The following is a 20,116-nucleotide window of genomic DNA, read 5'->3' as shown; positions in this document are numbered from 1 at the left end:
ATATATATATATTACTTTATAAACCACTCCAAACTCCTCCAAAATTAATCTGGAATTTAGATTACGGAACAGTACGAAATGAAATGTTATTCAGATTCGACGTCACTATACTGAATGTCAAAAACGTTTGTACCAAACTAATTTTCTATAGTAATAAGTTTATGACTTAACAGGACTTAATATATAATTTTAAACTTTTCTATAATTTTAATAAAAAATTTAAACAGTTAAATTTTCAATGTCTAAGTACACACTTTCTTTTATAACATTACATTCTATATTAAAGTTCACTATAATGCTGATTTTTTTAACTATGTTAACCGTATTTCTTTCTGCATCCATATACCTCTCAGTATGCAGTATAAAGCTGTTTCCGTACTTAAATATCACCTGGTGTATATACATATCAGAGGATGAACGACTCTCGACTTCGAAATCAGTTGATTTTTGATGACGAGTTCTCCAGTAGACCAACTCGGTGGGTTGATTTAAAATAACTTAATTAAATTTAACTTAATTATTATTAGATTACTTAATTATTGTGGATACATTATTGCTACAAGGTCAAGCATTATCAACCCACCATTAGTGCCAACCTAGAAAAATATTTCCCATCTAAGTGGATTAATGAATTTAGGTTTGCGTAATTTTTTGTTCACTGTGTATATATGTGCGCGCGCGTATGTAATATTAAAATGACGGATGAAATAGAGTTAAAACATTAATTATTTTATCTATCTAGAAAATGTCACCCTGATTTATACAATAGTTATTTATCATGATGGATTGTTTTTGATATATTTGACTTCTCAAGTAATAAGTATTAAAAGTGTTTTTAGAAAAACACTTTACATTTAACGTAAATGAAAAACAACATTTCTAAATTAATTAGTGTAAACAAGACATAAATAATGAATGTACTGGTTGGTACATCACCATTTACAAAATTGGTTGAATGTTTAAAATCAACTAGTGGTAGATTGATGTTTTTTTCATTCACTTTAAAACGAATGAGAATTTTTTTATTTCACTGTATTTAATTCATAGAATTTTTTTTCATTGTCTTTTAAAAAATGAGTCATGTTATATGAGTCATTCTATTATATGACTCATCCCTCCCCTATTGTATGACTCATTGTTTTTTCCTAGATATTGTACTTTTTCTTGTAAATCAACACAGTGCCATAATTTATGAGAAAAGGGTCCTTATTAGTAAGATTCCTTTGCCATTTTTAATAAATTATCAAACTTTTTTTTTTTTTAATGTTTTATAAATTAATTTAAATACAATTAAAAAATTTCCATTTTCAAAAAACCAATATAAATTTAAAAAAATATTTAAATAAAACATTTTTTCTTTTAAAAAACAGTTTTTTAAGCAGTACACAAATATGTGTGTACATATTTTTTTTAATTTCTTTTATATTTAGAACTGTTATACAGGAAAGTTAAGGAAAATTTTGGGGTACATAAATTAAAATGTAATAATGTGTTAAACAAAGATGGTACACCAATATATAATACGAAAGGTAAAGTCGATAGATGGGTGGAATATATTGAAGAGTTATACGGAGGAAATGAATTAGAAAATGGTGTTATAGAGGAAGAAGAGGAAGTTGAGGAAGATGAAATGGGAGAAACAATACTGAGATCTGAATTTAAGAGAGCATTAAAAGATTTAAATGGCAGAAAGGCTCCTGGAATAGACGGAATACCTGTAGAATTACTGCGCAGTGCAGGTGAGGAAGCGATTGATAGATTATACAAACTGGTGTGTAATATTTATGAAAATGGGGAATTTCCATCAGACTTCAAAAAAAGTGTTATAGTTATGATACCAAAGAAAGCAGGGGCAGATAAATGTGAAGAATACAGAACAATTAGTTTTAACTAGTCATGCATCAAAAATCTTAACTAGAATTTTATACAGAAGAATTGAGAGGAGAGTGGAAGAAGTGTTAGGAGAAGACCAATTTGGTTTCAGGAAAAGTATAGGGACAAGGAGAGCAATTTTAGGCCTCAGATTAATAGTAGAAGGAAGATTAAAGAAAAACAAACCCACATACTTGGCGTTTATAGACCTAGAAAAGGCTTTCGATAATGTAGACTGGAATAAAATGTTCAGCATTTAAAAAAAATTAGGGTTCAAATACAGAGATAGAAGAACAATTGCTAACATGTACAGGAACCAAACAGCAACAATAACAATTGAAGAACATAAGAAAGAAGCCCTAATAAGAAAGGGAGTCCGACAAGGATGTTCCCTATCGCCGTTTTCTTTTTAATCTTTACATGGAACTAGCAGTTAATGATGTTAAAGAACAATTTAGATTCGGAGTAACAGTACAAGGTGAAAAGATAAAGATGCTACGATTTGCTGATGATATAGTAATTCTAGCCGAGAGTAAAAAGGATTTAGAAGAAACAATGAACGGCATAGATGAAGTCCTACGCAAAAACTATCGCATGAAAATAAACAAGAACAAAACAAAAGTAATGAAATGTAGTAGAAATAACAAAGATGGACCACTGAATGTGAAAATAGGAGGAGAAAAGATTATGGAGGTAGAAGAATTTTGTTATTTGGGAAGTAAAATTACTAAAGATGGACGAAGCAGGAGCGATGTAAAATGCCGAATAGCACAAGCTAAACGAGCCTTCAGTAAGAAATATAATTTGTTTACAACAAAAATGAATTTAAATGTCAGGAAAAGATTTTTGAAAGTGTATGTTTGGAGTGTCGCTTTTTATGGTTAAACTTGGACAATCGGAGTATCTGAGAAGAAAAGATTAGAAGCTTTTGAAATGTGGTGCTATAGGAGAATGTTAAAAATCAGATGGGTGGATAAAGTGGCAAATGAAGAGGTATTGCGGCAAATAGATGAAGAAAGTAGCATTTGGAAAAATATAGTTAAAAGAAGAAACAGACTTATAGGCCACATACTAAGGCATCCTGGAATAGTCGCTTTAATATTGGAAGGACAGGTAGAAGGGAAAAATTGTGTAGGCAGGCCACGTTTGGAGTATGTAAAACAAATTGTTGGGGATGTAGGATGTAGAGGGATACTGAAATGAAACGACTAGCATTAGATAGGGAATCTTGGAGAGCTGCATCAAACCAGTCAAATGACTGAAGACAAAAAAAAAGACAAAAATAAATTAGAACTGTTTATCTTTTTATTTTCTTCAGTCCATTATCCGTTGTAAAGTTTTTTTCTTTTCATCTACGGGAACCGTTAATTAAAAATTTTCTTTCTATATTCCTTTCGATCTAAAAAGAAATATAGAAATACCTTGAAGATCTAAAAAGAACAATAAAAAAGTACAGAATCGTGCCATGAATTTTTTTGCAAATAGCGGTCTCATTTTTCAACATTTATTATAAACTGATACGTATAATGCACCCACCGGGTTCGTCTAATGGTGAACGCGTCTTAGCAAATCAGCTGATTTCGAAGTCGATAGTTCTAGGGTTCAAACCTAGAACTACTAGTTACTTTTATGTGGATTTGAATATTAGATCGTGAATACCACCTTTGTTCTTTGGTGGTTGGGTTTCAATTAACCATATATCTAAGGAATGGTCGACCTAAGTCTGTACAAGACTAAATTTTATATTTACATTCATATATATATCATCCTGATTCATCCTCTGAAGTATTACCTTATGGTGGTTTCGTAGACTAAACAGAAAAATAAAAATAAAGGGTACATATAATGCACTTTGGTCTAGAATACTGTTTCTAAATTAAATTCGAATATTTCTAATTTTCCTTTGGTTTATTCATGTTATATAGTTTTATTTAGAATTAATTTCTATGCAAGTATTGTTTAAAGGTTTTATGTGTTTATTACCTTTTAAAAAAGTTATTATACGTTAAACATAAAAAATTTGATGTGGACATAACATGACTTCCTTGTACGCCAATTAAATTATATATACACATTTTTGCTGCATTTCATTTAAAAGTGAGATACGATCCTCCAATTCTTTAATAAAGTGAACAGTTACATAATTGCTTTGTTGTGGCACCACATTGCATTAATTTGTTTTTTGTGGTGTCCGTATCAGCATTTTGTATTATTTTTCTCATTAATTTTTTTTTTTTTCACGTCACTCAAGTAGTTACATGGTATAAGTGAGAAGTGTCGGATCCGCAGCAATGCACACATCGGTTCGACTCATTTCCTTTTCTTCGTCTTCATTTCCTTTATTTTAACTTTTTTTTTAATTTAAATATATTGATTTCTTAATAATTATTAATTTCTGTAACGTTTTTTTAAATTAAAATGAAAATTACATAAAATTTTATTTCACTAATACTTCAGTTTTTTTCATATTTCTTTTCAATCGGAGATTAATAATTATTAATAAATCAATATATTTTTTTTTTATGTCTTCAAGTCATTTGACTGGTTTGATGCAGCTCTCCAAGATTCCCTATCTAGTGCTAGTCGTTTCATTTCAGTATACCCTCTACATCCTACATCCCTAACAATTTGTTTTACATATTCCAAACGTGGCCTGCCTACACGATTTTTTCCTTCTACCTGTCCTTCCAATATTAAAGCGACTATTCCAGGATGCCTTAGTATGTGGCCTATAAGTCTGCCTCTTCTTTTAACTATATTTTTCCAAATGCTTCTTTCTTCATCTATTTGCCGCAATACCTCCTCATTTGTCACTTTATCCACCCATCTGATTTTTAACATTCTCCTATAGCACCACATTTCAAAAGCTTCTAATCTTCAGATACTCCGATTGTCCAAGCTTCATTTCCATATAGCACACATGACACTCCAAACATATAGTTTCAAAAATTTTTTCCTGACATTTAAATTAATTTTTGATGTAAACAAATTATATTTCCTAAGGCTAGTTTCCCTTGTGCTATTTGGCATTTTATATCGCTCCTGCTTCGTCCATCTTTAGTAATTCTACTTCCCAAATAACAAAATCTTCTACCTCCATAATATTTTCTCCTCCTATTTTCACATTCAGTGGTCAATCTTTGTTGTTTTTACTACATTTCATTACTTTTATTTTGTTCTTGTTTATTTTCATGCGATAGTTCTTGCGTAGGACTTCATCTATGCCATTCATTATTTCTTCTAAATCCTTTTTACTCTCGGCTAGAAGCAAATCGTAGCATCCTTATCTTTTCACATTGTACTATTACTCCGAATCTGAATTGTTCTTTAACATCCTTAACTGCTAGTTCTATGTAAAGATTAAAAAGTAACGGGGAAAGGGAACATCCTTGTCGGACTCCCTTTCTTATTACGGCTTCTTTCTTATGTTCTTCAGTTATTACCGTTGGTTCCTGTACATGGGTTCCTGTACAAATCAATATATTTAAATTAAAAAAAGTTAAAAAAATGAAAATGAAGTCTGATTCCAACCGATGTCCCTTACACTAAGATCTAGATATTTCATTAATTAAAATTTCATTTGGCTATAACTCTGTAACCAATGAAAATAAGTACAAGATATATCTTTGAAAAGCACTCAATGAGGGCTTATTACTGCTGTTAAGAAAAAGTCCAAAACCATTTTTTTTTTTTTTTTGCTTTTTTTGGACACTTTTGCGCCAATCGATTGCAATCAAAAGGGGAGGTGCACAATCAGATATTACAACAGTTCTAAATCCAAAATTTCAACATTCTGCAGCTAATCGTTTTTGAGTTATGCGTGATGAATACGTTTATACGTCATGCCGAAACTAGTCAACATGGATTCAGGGATGGCAAAATGGATATTTCAGTTGAAATCTGAAAACCGAAATTTTTATATAAATATAAAACTGATAAAATATAAAAAACTTGAAAATAAAATATAAAACTGCGATTATTATACTTCCTTTACTTTGTAAAAACAGGGGTTTTTCCAATTTTTTTAGTTTTTACGCTAAATTTCTCAAAATATATTGCAGGTACGGAATATATTTTATTTGATTTTTCAGGTTAAAACCCATAAAAAATGACTAATTATGTTTCGTAATTAATATTCTAAAAATTTCAGTATGACCTCACTTTACCGGGGTAGCTGAAATCCGAGCAAAATCTTTCACTAGCCGTAACTCACAAACGATGAATTTTAGGACATATTTTTATGTAAATATTTTTTCCATAATTTTTAACGAATAGAATAGATCATGAAAGTCCTAGGAGAAATTCGTGATACACTCTTTATATCTCTTATTTGTTCTCAATGTATAACAATTGTTTTCTTCGACTAAAGCTTCTTAAATGTTCTTTTTTCAATTTTGAGTAGATTTTCAATTCCATTTAGATTTATGGTTTTGTAAGTTTTATATAATAATCCTAACTTTTTTTTTAGAAAAGAAATTATTTTAAATTTATTCTTTATTTTAAAATATAAAAATTAATTAAATTAATTTTAATAATTAACCTGCCGAGTTTATCTACTTGGTTTATCTACGAGTTTATCTATACTTGTCGTAAATTAGCTGATTTCTAAGTCGAGAGTTCTAAGGTTTGAATCCTAATAAAAATTATTGTTTTTATTCGGATTTGAATAATAGATCGTGAACACCATTGTTCTTTAGTGGTTGGGGTTCAATTAACTACACTTCTCAGGAATGGCCGGCCTGTGTTTGTACAAAACTATACATTTACTGGTACTGTTACTATTACACTGTTAAGTAGATAATGACTTTAATTTTTTATGCAACTATAAATAGAAATATTTAAAAAAAACAACAAAATTTTAATAATTTATTTTTTTTCTGTTTTGTTTCAGCAGACAGGAAAACATTTTCATCGTACGTCATTGTTAATCAAGGCGTTCAATCATAAATTTCGATTAGATCTTGAATTAAACACGTAAGTTTTGATTTTGTTAAATTTTTTTTTAATTTATTATATTTTTTTTTTTTTGTTTTATTTTTATATTAAATATTTATTATTAGAAAAGAATTTGTAATATTATTAATTTTTTAGTTACAATAAGAATATTCCAAAGGAATATTTTATTACGTAAATTATATTGAAACGTATTGGGGCCTCCCAAAATGAAGAAATAAACTATTTCCCGGCTACGTTGTGCAAGTTATTAAATTCTTTTAAAAAAAACTTTATGGTACACCAGACATTTTTCCAGTTCAAAAATGTTTTGGTTTTTTTTTTCACAATACGTTTTAAGAACTAAAAACTTTGAAATTACGAATTTTTTTTAATTTTGGGTTGGGAAAAATTAATTTTTAAGAAAAAAATAGTTTTTTTTTTTAATATACATCCATAATATTAAATAAACAAAATTTATAATTTTCTAGGAAGAGGGTGAAATTTTTTTCAAGAAATACTAGAATAAATTAAAAATTTTTATATTTTAAATGCAATGGCATTTTTTAAAATACCATTTATTTAAAATAATTTTATGTAAAAAAAAAGACTACTGTTGAAGTACTTCTCGTCAACCGGCTTCTTTCTGATGAATGGGTTTACAACAAAACTTAATTTATAATTGTATTTAAATATAATTATTTTTTGTATCTGTACGTCAGTGCTACACTAGCGCTCGTTTAGGTGACAAGGGGTACTATTGACGCAGTATACCTACTTAGCCACTAGTGTAGAGAATCTTTGATTTTTTTTTGGGGGGGGGGGTAAAGAATAATAATATTTGCAAAAAAGTTATTTTGGAAAAAAAACTTTTTTGCAAATTATTATTTTTTAATTGTTAGAAAATGTGCCTAAGAAAAATAAGACCTCAAATAAGCGAAATCACGAAATACTGATGGTGACCTTGTTTTACAGCCTCACCCCTTTGACCTTTTTAGTTGAAAATTTAATGGCATCATTACCCATATACCGAAGTAATGTCATAAAGTTTGGTAAAAATCGGTTCAGTAGTTCTGGAGATATAAGGTAATTTAGAGTGCGAAACCAAATACACATACGTACATACGGATAATTTACATCCACTTTTTTGGGTCCCTTAGTCAAAAGTTCAAGATCCGGTGAAAACCGCATATGCCCATATTGGACTTTTCCTTCTAAATCTATAGTTTAATTATATCACTAGACGGGAAACTAATAATTTTTATTACCACAAACCATTGGAGTGGGACGGCCAAAAAGATTTGTAGTAGTTCAAAGACTTATTAATATCAAAATGATGCAGAAAAAAAAACGCTCATTAACGTCTTTTTTAAGTTTTATATATATATAAAATTAAAAAATATAAAAATAAATATATAATATAGTGTCATTCACGGCAACCGGATGTTATTAAAATAATCATAAAAAATTAAATATTTACTTTAAAAAAGTTTTATTGGTAATGAAACAAATGTTAAATCAAAGCATTTGTTACTTACTCATGAACGAAAAATTATGTCCGGCAAGTGATGTCCATTTTGGGCAATACATTGTTGTAGCCTTTCACGGTAACTGGCCTCAATTCTTTGCAGCACGTAAATAAATTATATGTTTTAAAATTTTGAAGTTCTTTCAGAATTGCCAGATATTTTAACAAAGGCGATAAAATTAGGGCAAAATTTTTCGCCAGCTTAGTTTCGCTAATTAAACGTTTCCAAATCCTTGTTATTATGATCATTTAACATAATTTTTAACAAAAGGAGATGTCCTGAAATTTTTTTAACGTTCTTCATGTGACATTTGAAAGATATATTACCACAAAAAAAAAGTAGTAAAAATCTATTAGCAATTTTTTTTTTTTTTTTGTTAAACGAGCAGTTTTTTTTAAAGAAAAGATTAAATTATTTCGGAAATGTTATTTTTACTGGTGCTAATAAAAAATAAAATTATATGAATTATTTTATTTAACAGAACTAATTCTTTACAGTTGCAAAATTTCCCACGAAATCCTGCTTTTATATATCAAATGAATTTTAACTGACATTTTATTCAAATCAATTAATCTCTAATAAATTTAGTGGATAAAATAAAATTGAATTTTACTCTTTCTTTTATTCTGTTCATTTTTTTTTTAGTTTTTTTCTTTTTGTTTTATAAAATATAAATTAGCATTTTATTGCATCAATTTTTAAAACATTTATTTTAAACATTTATTTTAAACATTAGATTTAGGAATTTTCCTATAATTTTATTTTTTACTAAACGAAAAGAATTAAAAGATATATTCTAAAATTGAAAATAAATTTATATAATTGTGATCTGGTAACGCTTTACGAGTTATAGCTTGCGAAAAATTTCGCAAAAAATCTTTGTTCCAAGATAAATTTGATTGTTTTATATCCTTTTTATGCTGTAAAATTTAAACATTCCCAGAACTGCATTACTATTATTTTTTTGTAAAAATTATTGTAAAACACCAAAATCTTTATATATAAAAAATGTTAAGTTCGTTTGTGTACGCTTCAAAAACTCAAAATGTTCTGCACCGATTGAGCTTAAATTTTAGCACGATATATAACTCGCATCAAAGATTGTTTTTATCTATTTTTCGCATCAGTCACATACCCGCGACCGCGAGAAAACAGTTTTTTTTTAACGGTCAGCTGTGTACCAATGACCGCGCCATCTGCCGGAAGCGAGGGGAACACTCGCCATTAACGACAACCGCAGTCACATGTGAAACAATACCTGTTCCCAATTGTATTGTTTATTAACAAAAAAAAAACGTATCACTTGCAAAAAAAACGTATAATAATCTGAATTATTATACAGATTGTATAATAATTCAGATTATTATACAATCTGAATTAAATATTCACTTTAATCGAGGTACTTTTGTGTGATCGTGTCGTTATTGAGCTGCGCCTTTCACCAAGCTCCGAATTTATTAGAAAACGACCAACAGTGGAATATATGTATTAATGACGCGTGCAACACTGCACATCCAAACCAAATTCGCGCATTATTCGCAATTATATTGACCGCTTGCTTCCCTTCATCTCCCACAGTGTTATGGGAAAGATATCGATCGCATATGGCTGAGGATATTTTGCATATAGTACGCCTAGAAAATACCAATATGACCGTGGAATTTACAGAGGGTATTTACAACGAAGCAGTGATAAATATTGAAGACAAGTGCTTAGCTATTGCAAATACAATTCTTAGATTGGGAATGCTGGCACCCACCCGAGCTGCGATTGCTTCATTTGATGTGGATTTACGCCGTGAACAGAGTTACAACATTGGTGATCTTCAGTCATATGTCCGATCAAACATTCCCAAATTAACGCGTGAACAGAAAGGCATTTATGATCGCATAATGCAAATGATAAATGACGGAGTTGGGGGGACCTTCTTCGTGGATGCACCAGCAGGAACTGGGAAAACATTCCTCATTAGATTGATTCTAGCAACGGTTCGATCAAAAAATGACAATTATCCTGTTGCGGAATATTAATCAGCCAAAACTCTGCCACGGTACGCGACTTGCAGTTAAGAAATTGATGAATAACGTAGTGGAAGCAACGATTTTAACGGGGCCTTTCAAAGGTGAAGATGTCCTCATTCCTCGAATACCCATGATCCTGACCGATACACCATTTTAATTTAAAAGATTGCAATTCCCAATTCGATTGGCATTTGCAATCACAATCGATAAAGCTCAAGGTCAATCTTTAGAATCGTGTGGTTTAGATTTAGATGCGGATTACTTCTCACATGGGCAACTGTATGTTACGTGTTCCCGAGTCGGCAAACCAGATAGCCTTTATATCTACGCAGACAGTGGAAAAACAAAAAATATTGTATATCCACAAGTATTGCAAAATTAAACTTCTATGAAACGTATGCTTTGTTTTGTTTCTCATTTCTCATCCGTGCAACCACAATGTGCTACAGCAAAGCGTGGCGGAGACAGCTAGTATATTTTTATTTTTTATTTTTTCAAAATTATTTCTGAATAATGAATTATTTTATTTTCTTAATATTTTTAACGTAACATTAAAAATTTTAATTTTACTACTTAATTACCGTCTTATTCGGTAGATTTCATAAGAAAGTTACCTATTGTCATTGATACCTTGAATCGACTTCAGGAAAATTTCGACATATCTTTGTGTTTCACATCCCCCAGAGTCCAAAACCATGGTCAGTTCAAAAGTATATATATATATATATATATATATATATATATATATATCTTTCTTCTGGCCGTAATTTGCGTCATTCACTTTCAAATTGATACATAAAATTTAAAGACCCAAAATCTTGGTCGACTTTGTTAATGGAAAAAATCGGACCATGAGAATGGAAATCGTTTATTTCTCTTTCCACTTCTGAACACTTTTCTTTAATCCACTCTTCTTTCGCCAGTTTTCACTTCCTGTTTATAGCATTTCTTAATTGCCGATAGTTCCTTTTAGTTTCTTCATCACTAGCATTCTTATATTTTCTACGTTCATCCATCAGCTGCAATATATCGTCTGAAACCCAAGGTTTTCTACCAGTTCTCTTTATTCCGCCTAAGTTTGCTTCTGCTGATTTAAGAATTTCCTTTTTAACATTCTCCCATTTTTCTTCTACATTTTCTACCTTATCTTTTTTACTCAGACCTATTGCGATGTCCTCCTCAAAAATCCTCTTTACCTCCTCTTCCTCAAGCTTCTCTAAATTCCAGCGATTCATCTTTAATTACAACTTTGTTATTAAGTAAAATATCTAAACTTCCTACTATTCTTTGGATAAGAGCCTCAATCTTATCTATGTTTTTTGATATCACTAACCACTGGTCCAGGGGATGGAAAAAATGGGGGTTTCGAAGACAAAAAGAAAATCAAACCTCCATTAATAGTATCGAATCAATTTAAAGGGGTCGTTAGTTCTCTTAACAATAGGTTCTGAATGTTTTTTTCTCTATAATAATTCTTGTAGTGGTTTGGTATGAATGATGTTTGCTAGTGGAGACCGAATGTGTGTGTGTGTGTGCGGTTACCCCCCTCCAGAAGTAATGCTTTATTAGCGGTTTCCCAGGAGGTGGGGTTTAGTCGGTAGTGCGCAGGAATACATACGCATTTTCTGTAACAGTTTGGGGAACCTGTTAGCGAGTCCGAGACTGCTTCGGCGCCCGTAAATGTAGTTCCTCCACCTCAAAAAAAAAAGGTATAACCAAATAAAATTTAAATTAATGAAATTTTTGGATCTTACAAGGGGAAGACGTACATCGGTTCAAATCAGATATCATCTATTTTTTTTTTTTTTTTTTTACATTTTTTCATTTAAATATATTGATTTATTAATAATTATTAATTTCTGATTGTAACAAAAGTTTTATATTATATATACGTATATAATAATAATTCAATAATAACAATAAATTACTAAAGATGGACGAAGCAGGAGCGATATAAAATGCCGAATAGCACAAGCTAAACGAGCCTTCAGTAAGAAATATAATTTGTTTACATCAAAAATTAATTTAAATGTCAGGAAAAGATTTTTGAAAGTGTATGTTTGGAGTGTCGCTTTATATGGAAGTGAAACTTGGACAATCGGAGTATCTGAGAAGAAAAGATTAGAAGCTTTTGAAATGTGGTGCTATAGGAGAATGTTAAAAATCAGATGGGTGGATAAAGTGACAAATGAAGAGGTATTGCGGCAAATAGATGAAGAAAGAAGCATTTGGAAAAATATAGTTAAAAGAAGAGACAGACTTATATAGGCCACATACTAAGGCATCCTGGAATAGTCGCTTTAATATTGGAAGGACAGGTAGAAGGGAAAAATTGTGTAGGCAGGCCACGTTTGGAGTATGTAAAACAAATTGTTGGGGATGTAGGATGTAGAGGGTATACTGAAATGAAACGACTAGCACTAGATAGGGAATCTTGGAGAGCTGCATCAAACCAGTCAAATGACTGAAGACAAAAAAAAAACAATAAAAAAAATCAGAAGTTATTAGTGAAATAAGATTTTATGTACTTTTCATTTTTTTTTTAAATTTGTATATGTAATTTAATAGGCGTACAACAAAGACATGTATCCATATCAGATTTTTTATATATTGAGAAAGTTAAATCATTGAGCCCCTCTGCACTCGCCGATTTGTAGGGATCATCAATTTCGTTAAAATTGTATTCTTTGGTATTAAATTTTGTGATATTCCACAAAATTATAAGATACGAATATAATATTTTTCGAGTAAATTGAAATATAGATATCTATTTACTTAGGGGTCCCTTGTTTTTTTTCTCTGTTTGATGATGAAAATGTAACAAATGAAAAATGCCATACCTGACCGGGATACGAACTCGGGACCTCCGAATGAAAGGCCGAGACACTACCACTCGTGTCACGGACGCCGGCGATTACATTTATCATGAATTTATTAATTTTTAATTAACCAAAATATTGTTAATAAATCATTAAAACATTATTAATTGGTGTATACTTTACGGTTTTATAATATAAATTATTTTATTATTAAATATTTATACCTGGATAAAAGAATTCATGGGTGAGAGATAGTTAAAATTAATTATTAATAAAAGCAATTATATTTTGTTAGAATACCAGTTTTAATGTAAACGAAATAAAAGCATGAAAGTTTTATGTTTATATAAAATAATAAATTTTAATAACAATTTAGTGTTAATTAATAAATTTTGTTCACTCACGTCCGTTAGTTGGGATTTGTTATTTCACGGTTTGTGATTCCTTTAATCATACTCTGAAATCTCATTGGTTACCTGTTTTAGATCAATGTATATCTTTTAATTACGTATTAAAAAGTATAGGGAAAAAAAAACGCTAGAAAAAGATCGAATTTTCAATAATTTAAATTGGTTTTATTATTTTTTTTTTCATCTATTTAATATTGTTAACAATATATTCAATGTTACAACTTGCAGCATCATAACGAACCACGCTATTAATTTCCCGTGCTGAAACGTTTTCGATCTTAAATTGAGCTTAGCTCAAGGAAGACTCCACCAGTTATCATAAAATTTGCACATGCACAACTTCCAATATACAGGGTTATCATAAAAGAATGGTGCGGTTTTGAACATGGTTTTAATTAAAAGAGAATTACTTACAGTTTATGTTTTTTTTTTCAAATTTGTCGTCTCAAACATTTTTTTACATAATTAATAAATTTCAATATGTGCGCCCTTAGTCGCTCGACAAATGTCCAAACGATACTCTCAACTTCTCTCCAAACATTAGTTAACATTTCTTCGTTAATGGTTGTCATCGCTTCATTAATCCTGTTTTTTAAGCGGTTTTGGTCGCGAATTTTTTGTGTATAAACAACGCTTTTCATGTACCACCACAAAAAAAAATCGCAAGGTGTCAGGTCTGGACTCCTTGGAGACCAAAGTACGGGTCCTTGGCGGCATATCCATCGATCTCCAAATTTTTCGTTCAAAGCGTCCGCGATCGATGCATTGAAGTGCGGGGGAGCACAATCTTGTTGGAAATGAAGTCGATGAATGTTTTCGAGTTCATCCAGCTGAGGAAAGTAATAATCAGTTAACACGTCAAGGTACACAACTTCATTAATTGTTTTTTCAGCAAAGAAGACAGACCCTATTACACGATTTTTCATCGCACCACACCAAACGTTAACTTTAGGCGAATCGCGTTGTTTCTCAATAATTGCGTGTGGGTTTTCAAAGCCCCATATTCGTGAATTGTATCTGTTAACACATCCATTCACATGGAATGTAGCTTCGTCTGTAAAAATTATATCGTATAAAAATGATTCGTTTTCACTTATTCTGTCTGACATTTCAACAGCGAAATTGTAACGTTTTACACCATCATCGGGTTTCAATTCCTGCAGCATCTGGATTTTATAAGCGTGTAATTTAATTTTTTTATGTAAAAATTTGTAAACTGTTGATTTTGGAATACCTAATTCGACAATTCGATGGGGAATGGACTTCCCAGGACTTCTAATTGCCGATTGTCTAATTAGTTCAACCGTTTCGTCTGGTATAATTGGTCTGTCGGTTGATTTCTGTCTCTTAACCGATCCGGTTACTTCGAATCGTTTGAACCGACGTTTTATGTTATTTTTGTGTGTTAGATCTCTTCCGAATTCACGTTGAAACGCACATTGAACTAAAATTGCGGATTTTAATTCAGCTATCAATAAAATACACTTTGCTTTGTCTTTATCCGAGAACTACTTAACAATAACTAATTCACTGCAACAACAATACAAGAACTGACGTTGTGGTTACAACTGCTGATAAACAAACTTTTGTGTTGGAGACTTTCAGGGATACCAATATAACATCTAGTAATTTCCCTACAATCTTCCTATGAATTATTGAAACAGAACAACTATTTTATGGTGACCCTATATTTCTACTAAATATTTAAATTTCAACGAAAATGATTTAGTAGTTTTGGAAATTTTTGAGCCACAAAATTTTATATAGCTTATATTCTACCCTACTGAAGGGCATTGTGTGTGTGTCTTTCTGTGGGTGTGTCCGTCCTTCTTAGCTTAGCGCCGGAATGTACCGATCATTAGCGGAAATTCCCGATACGTTAGTATCAATTTCTAGAGTGTCTTTCTGTGGGTGTGTCCGTCCTTCTTAGCTTAGCGCCGGAATGTACCGATCATTAGCGGAAATTCCCGATACGTTAATATCAATTTCTAGAGTTAAATTTCTAATTTAACTTTCATTATTTGTTTTCATGGCATTTCTCCCTCCACCAACCCCATTCGGTCGCCCTAAAACATAAGATGAAAATCTGTGCCACAAACAGAGCCTCAAAATAGTTAAGCGACCACAGTCCTATCTAGCTTCTGGAGCTAACCAAATTGCGTGAGCGAACTAAGCGTGGTGCCATACACTACTCGTTTTGTGTACCACCGCTCATTTGTCATTTATAACTAAAAAAAAATGGGTAGGCGCACCCCGTCAACTAATAAAATATATATGACACTCATTAAATTAATTTACATCGTCATGTCACGCATTCGCTGCCACGCCTAGGTCGCTGATTGCCATCAAGTACCTGTCCACCATATTAAAGCGCTTGGAGCTTTATTGGCTGTTGACCAGCCATCACTCTCGAGTAGCTTCCCACGGTAGAACGGTAGGAGTCATTTTTCCCCGAAAAACTACCGATGCCGATTGAACAACGCAACCGCATCAAGGAATTCCCACACAGTCTGACAATTAGGCTCTCTCCACATTGACTTAACCTTGGCCAATTTTACAAAGCGTCTATTACTACTGATCATGTTAAAAATATAAATATTGCAGCCTCTTTCAACAGGATTGATGTTCTACCACAACCAATGTATTGAGCGACAAGAATTTTCATGGTACCTTCCAAGCCATTTATCAACAAGAATTTTACCTGAACATATGGGCAGGTGGTATTTTTAATGAATATCTTTTGGGTCCTGTCATTCTACCAAATCGTTTAAATAGAGATAATTATCTTACTCATTTAACTAAAAATCTTCTTTGGAAGACCTAACTCTACAATTAAGAGGAAAAATGTAGTTTCACCACGATGAAGTTCCAGCACATTTCAGTCAGTTGGTAATCAGATTTCCTGTATGGAACTTTCAATGAAACATAGATAAGCCGCGTACGGCTAGTACCCAGGCCTGTTTGATCACCTGACTTAAATCTTCTTGACTTCTACCTGTGAGGCCATTTGAAACATATTATTGTTTATTCAGCTAAACATTAATATCTTCAACAAACAATCAAAAATGAATTTAAAAAAATTATGAATACTCACGGAATTTTTGAACGGTTACAACAATCCCTCAGAAAAAAGACTGGAGACTTGTATAACTTTTAATGGTGGACACTTTGAACATCTCTTATAACTTTTAACAGTTAACTGTTTAAGTACACTTAATGTTCTACAATAAATAATGTAAGATTATCACAGGTAGTTGTTTTACTTTTTTAATTTTCAGGTCTATTATTGTGAGAAAATTATTATTTAATTTGATACTAATTTACAATACTAGAATTAACAATAAATAAAAACAATTAATATTTAATCGATTTTAACGTAAATTGGAGGACATGAAAACGTACAGAAAATTACAACATTTCTGCCTTAACTCGACAATTTGTTAACCGATTTAAAAAAATAAAATTTCATTTTGTTTAATATAAAAGGTTTAATATTTTAGCGAAACATAAATTTTGATAAAACATATATTTATGTAGATATTATGGATTGAAAAATAAATATGGCCATCATTTTGTAATTTGCGAAGGTATTTAAGTCCTGATTTTTTTTTGTTAATTTTAATACTTTATTACCAAGACGCTTACAAAATATTAATGTGATTCGTCTATCAAAACTTGAGATATAAATTATTATATAAAAATAACAACATGGATTACAGCGGGAGAACAAAGGATAAATGGCTATTTTTCCTAACGATATTTTTTGTTTAGTTTTACAAGTACAATCCGAAAAAGTATAGGCAGCACACCCTTTAAGAAACACTTATATATATATATATATTTTTTTTTTTTTTAATAAAACCTAAATGTACAGTTATACATTTTTTTTTTATCTTCGGTCATATGACTGGTTTGATGCAGCTCTCCAAGATTCCCTATCTAGTGCTAGTCGTTTCATTTCGGTATACCTCTACATCCTACATCCCTTACAATTTGTTTTACATATTCCAAACGTGGCCTGCCTACACAATTTTTCCCTTCTACCTGTCCTTCCGATATTAAAGCGACTATTCCAGGATGCCTTAGTATGTGGCCTATAAGTCTGTCTCTTCTTTTAATTATATTTTTCCAAATGCTTCTTTCTTCATCTATTTGCCGCAATACCTCTTCATTTGTGACTTTATCCACCCATCTGTTTTTTAACATTCTCCTATAGCACCGCATTTCAAAAGCTTCTAATCTTTTCTTCTCAGATACTCCGATCGTCCAAGTTTCACTTCCATATAAAGCGACACTCCAAACATACACTTTCAAAAAGCTTTTCCTGACATTTAAATTAATTTTTGATGTACACAAATTATATTTCTTACTGAAGGTTCGTTTAGCTTGTGCTATTCGGCATTTTATATCGCTCCTGCTTCGTCCATCTTTAGTAATTCTACTTCCCAAATAACAAAATTCTTCTACCTCCATAATCTTTTCTCCTCCTATTTTCACATTCAGTGGTCCATCTTTGTTATTTATACTACATTTCATTACTTTCGTTTTATTTTCATGCGATAATTCTTGCGTAGGACTTCATCCATGCCGTTCATTGTTTCTTTTAAATCCTTTTTACTCTCAGCTTACAGTTATACTAAAAAGTTTTATTTTTTTAGTAATTTTTTTTTATATTTTTTGTAAATAAATATTTAAATAATAGTATTATTGGTAGTAATTCTATTTAAAGGACGTCAGGAGCTGGTGAAATATTTCTACGTCTTCAGTAATATTAAGCCAGACTGTAATCTTTTTGAGCCAAATTAAAGTATAAATTTAGTAGTATTATATAAAATCTGGAAGAGACAGACTTATAGGATACACATATTAAGGCATCCTGGAATAGTCGTTTTAATATTAGAGGAACAGGTAAAAAGAAAAAATTGTGCAGATAGACAAAGTTTGGTGTATGTAAAACAAATTGTTAGAGATATACGATGTAGGAGGTATACCGAGGTTGCGCATTGATCTGTCCTTGGCCCAACCTTATGGAATGTTTTCTATGATAAAATCTTCAGGCTGAACTACCCCGAAGGGGTATCGATAGTAGGATACGCGGATGATATCGGAATATTAGCAGAAGACAGAGATATTAATGAACTGGAGAACAAAGCAAACCAAGCGCTTAGAACAATAGATGAATGGATGGAGGATAACAAATTAGAAATAGCTCCTAATAAATCCTGTTGCCCCTTCCTCTCGGGTAGAAGACCATTAAGAAGTGTGAATCTAAATATCAGAGGACAGAGAATTGATGAAGTAAAAGAAACAAAATACTTGGGGGTACTTCTGGACAAACGTTTAAAGTTCAGCAAGCATATTGATATGATTTGTGGGAGAGTTACTCCTGCTGTAAAGGGATTAAGAGGATTATTTCAAAACCACGGCACACCTAAAATGGTTATTCGAAGATTGATAACCGCGGCTATCACTTCGGCGGTACTGTATGCGGCTCCCATATGGGGGGCGGCAATGAACATACAGTGAAATAAAAAGAAGTCGAGAAGTGTCCATAGACTGGCATTGCTGCGTGTAGCTGCTAGTTACTGTACGGTATCGTATTACGCGCTGTGCGTACTGACCGGGGTCCTACCCATAGACTTTCAGATAAAAGCCAGAACCCTCAGACACAGCGGTATGTCGAAAGAAGAGATGGAAGGGATTATAGAACAAGAATGGCAAGAAGAGTGGGCAGGGTCCACAGTGGGAGAATGGACCAGACGCCTAATCCCTAATATTAAAACCTGGAATAACAATAGACTCGGAGATGTCAATTTTTACATGACACAGTTACTGTCGGGGCACGGCTCTTTCGGTCAGTATCTGTATATGATCGGGAAGAGAGCCACCCCGCAGTACATCTATTGTCCAGAGAACGACGATGCCGAACATACGTTGTTCATATGTCCAAGATTGGCCGTTAACAGAGGTCAAATAGTAATTAATGGTCTTACACCAGAAAATCTCATAAACTGGTTGGGGTACAACAATGAGAACTGGGAATGGTTCCGCAGGTTCGCCGGGGAGGTCCTGCGGGCCAAAGAGGATGAAGACAGAAGAATGGGAGTATAAACAGTAGTGTAGGGCGGACAGTCACTCCATGGAGGGCCTGTACGCCTTGGTGTGCGGGTACCTGAGAAGGGGGTGAACTCCAGGGGAGTTTGAGTTTGGGTTAAAATAAAAGACCAAGTTCCGGTCGGCGGGGTCGTCCCTATGGAAGCTTAGGCTCTTTGTGGGGTCGGCGCTGTCGATTAGAGGCCAAAGGCGTAAAGACCGAGATCCGGTTCCCTGCTGAGGCGCTGGGGGACGGCATAGCCAGACCTTGGCTCTAAAGCGGGGGATTAGAGGCAGGCTATGTAAAACAAAAGATTCGAGACCGGGGAGGCCAACCTGCCGTGCCGGACGTATAGCCGGTGGGTGGGGGACGCCTCCTTTGAGAGTAAAAGGAAACTCTCCCCGACTGAGTATAGTTAATTGGATATCCGGTCGGGGAG

General features: G+C 32.3%; 1 protein-coding gene across 1 annotated transcript in view; it reads left to right on the top strand.

Moving 5' to 3' along the window:
* The window catches only part of mmd (disintegrin and metalloproteinase domain-containing protein mind-meld), a 499,030-nt gene that overhangs the window by 137,026 nt on the left and 341,888 nt on the right, over positions 1-20,116 (top strand). Inside the window, exon 6 of the mRNA XM_075381718.1 lies at positions 6,764-6,846. Coding sequence (XP_075237833.1) covers positions 6,764-6,846 — 83 coding nt within the window. The remainder of the gene's footprint in view (positions 1-6,763; positions 6,847-20,116) is intronic.

The sequence above is a fragment of the Lycorma delicatula genome, chromosome 13, assembly GCF_047948215.1.
Source record: "Lycorma delicatula isolate Av1 chromosome 13, ASM4794821v1, whole genome shotgun sequence".
Lineage (NCBI taxonomy): Eukaryota > Metazoa > Arthropoda > Insecta > Hemiptera > Fulgoridae > Lycorma > Lycorma delicatula.
Note: the sequence above shows the minus strand (reverse complement) of the source record. Positions and strands in the feature narration are given on the sequence as shown.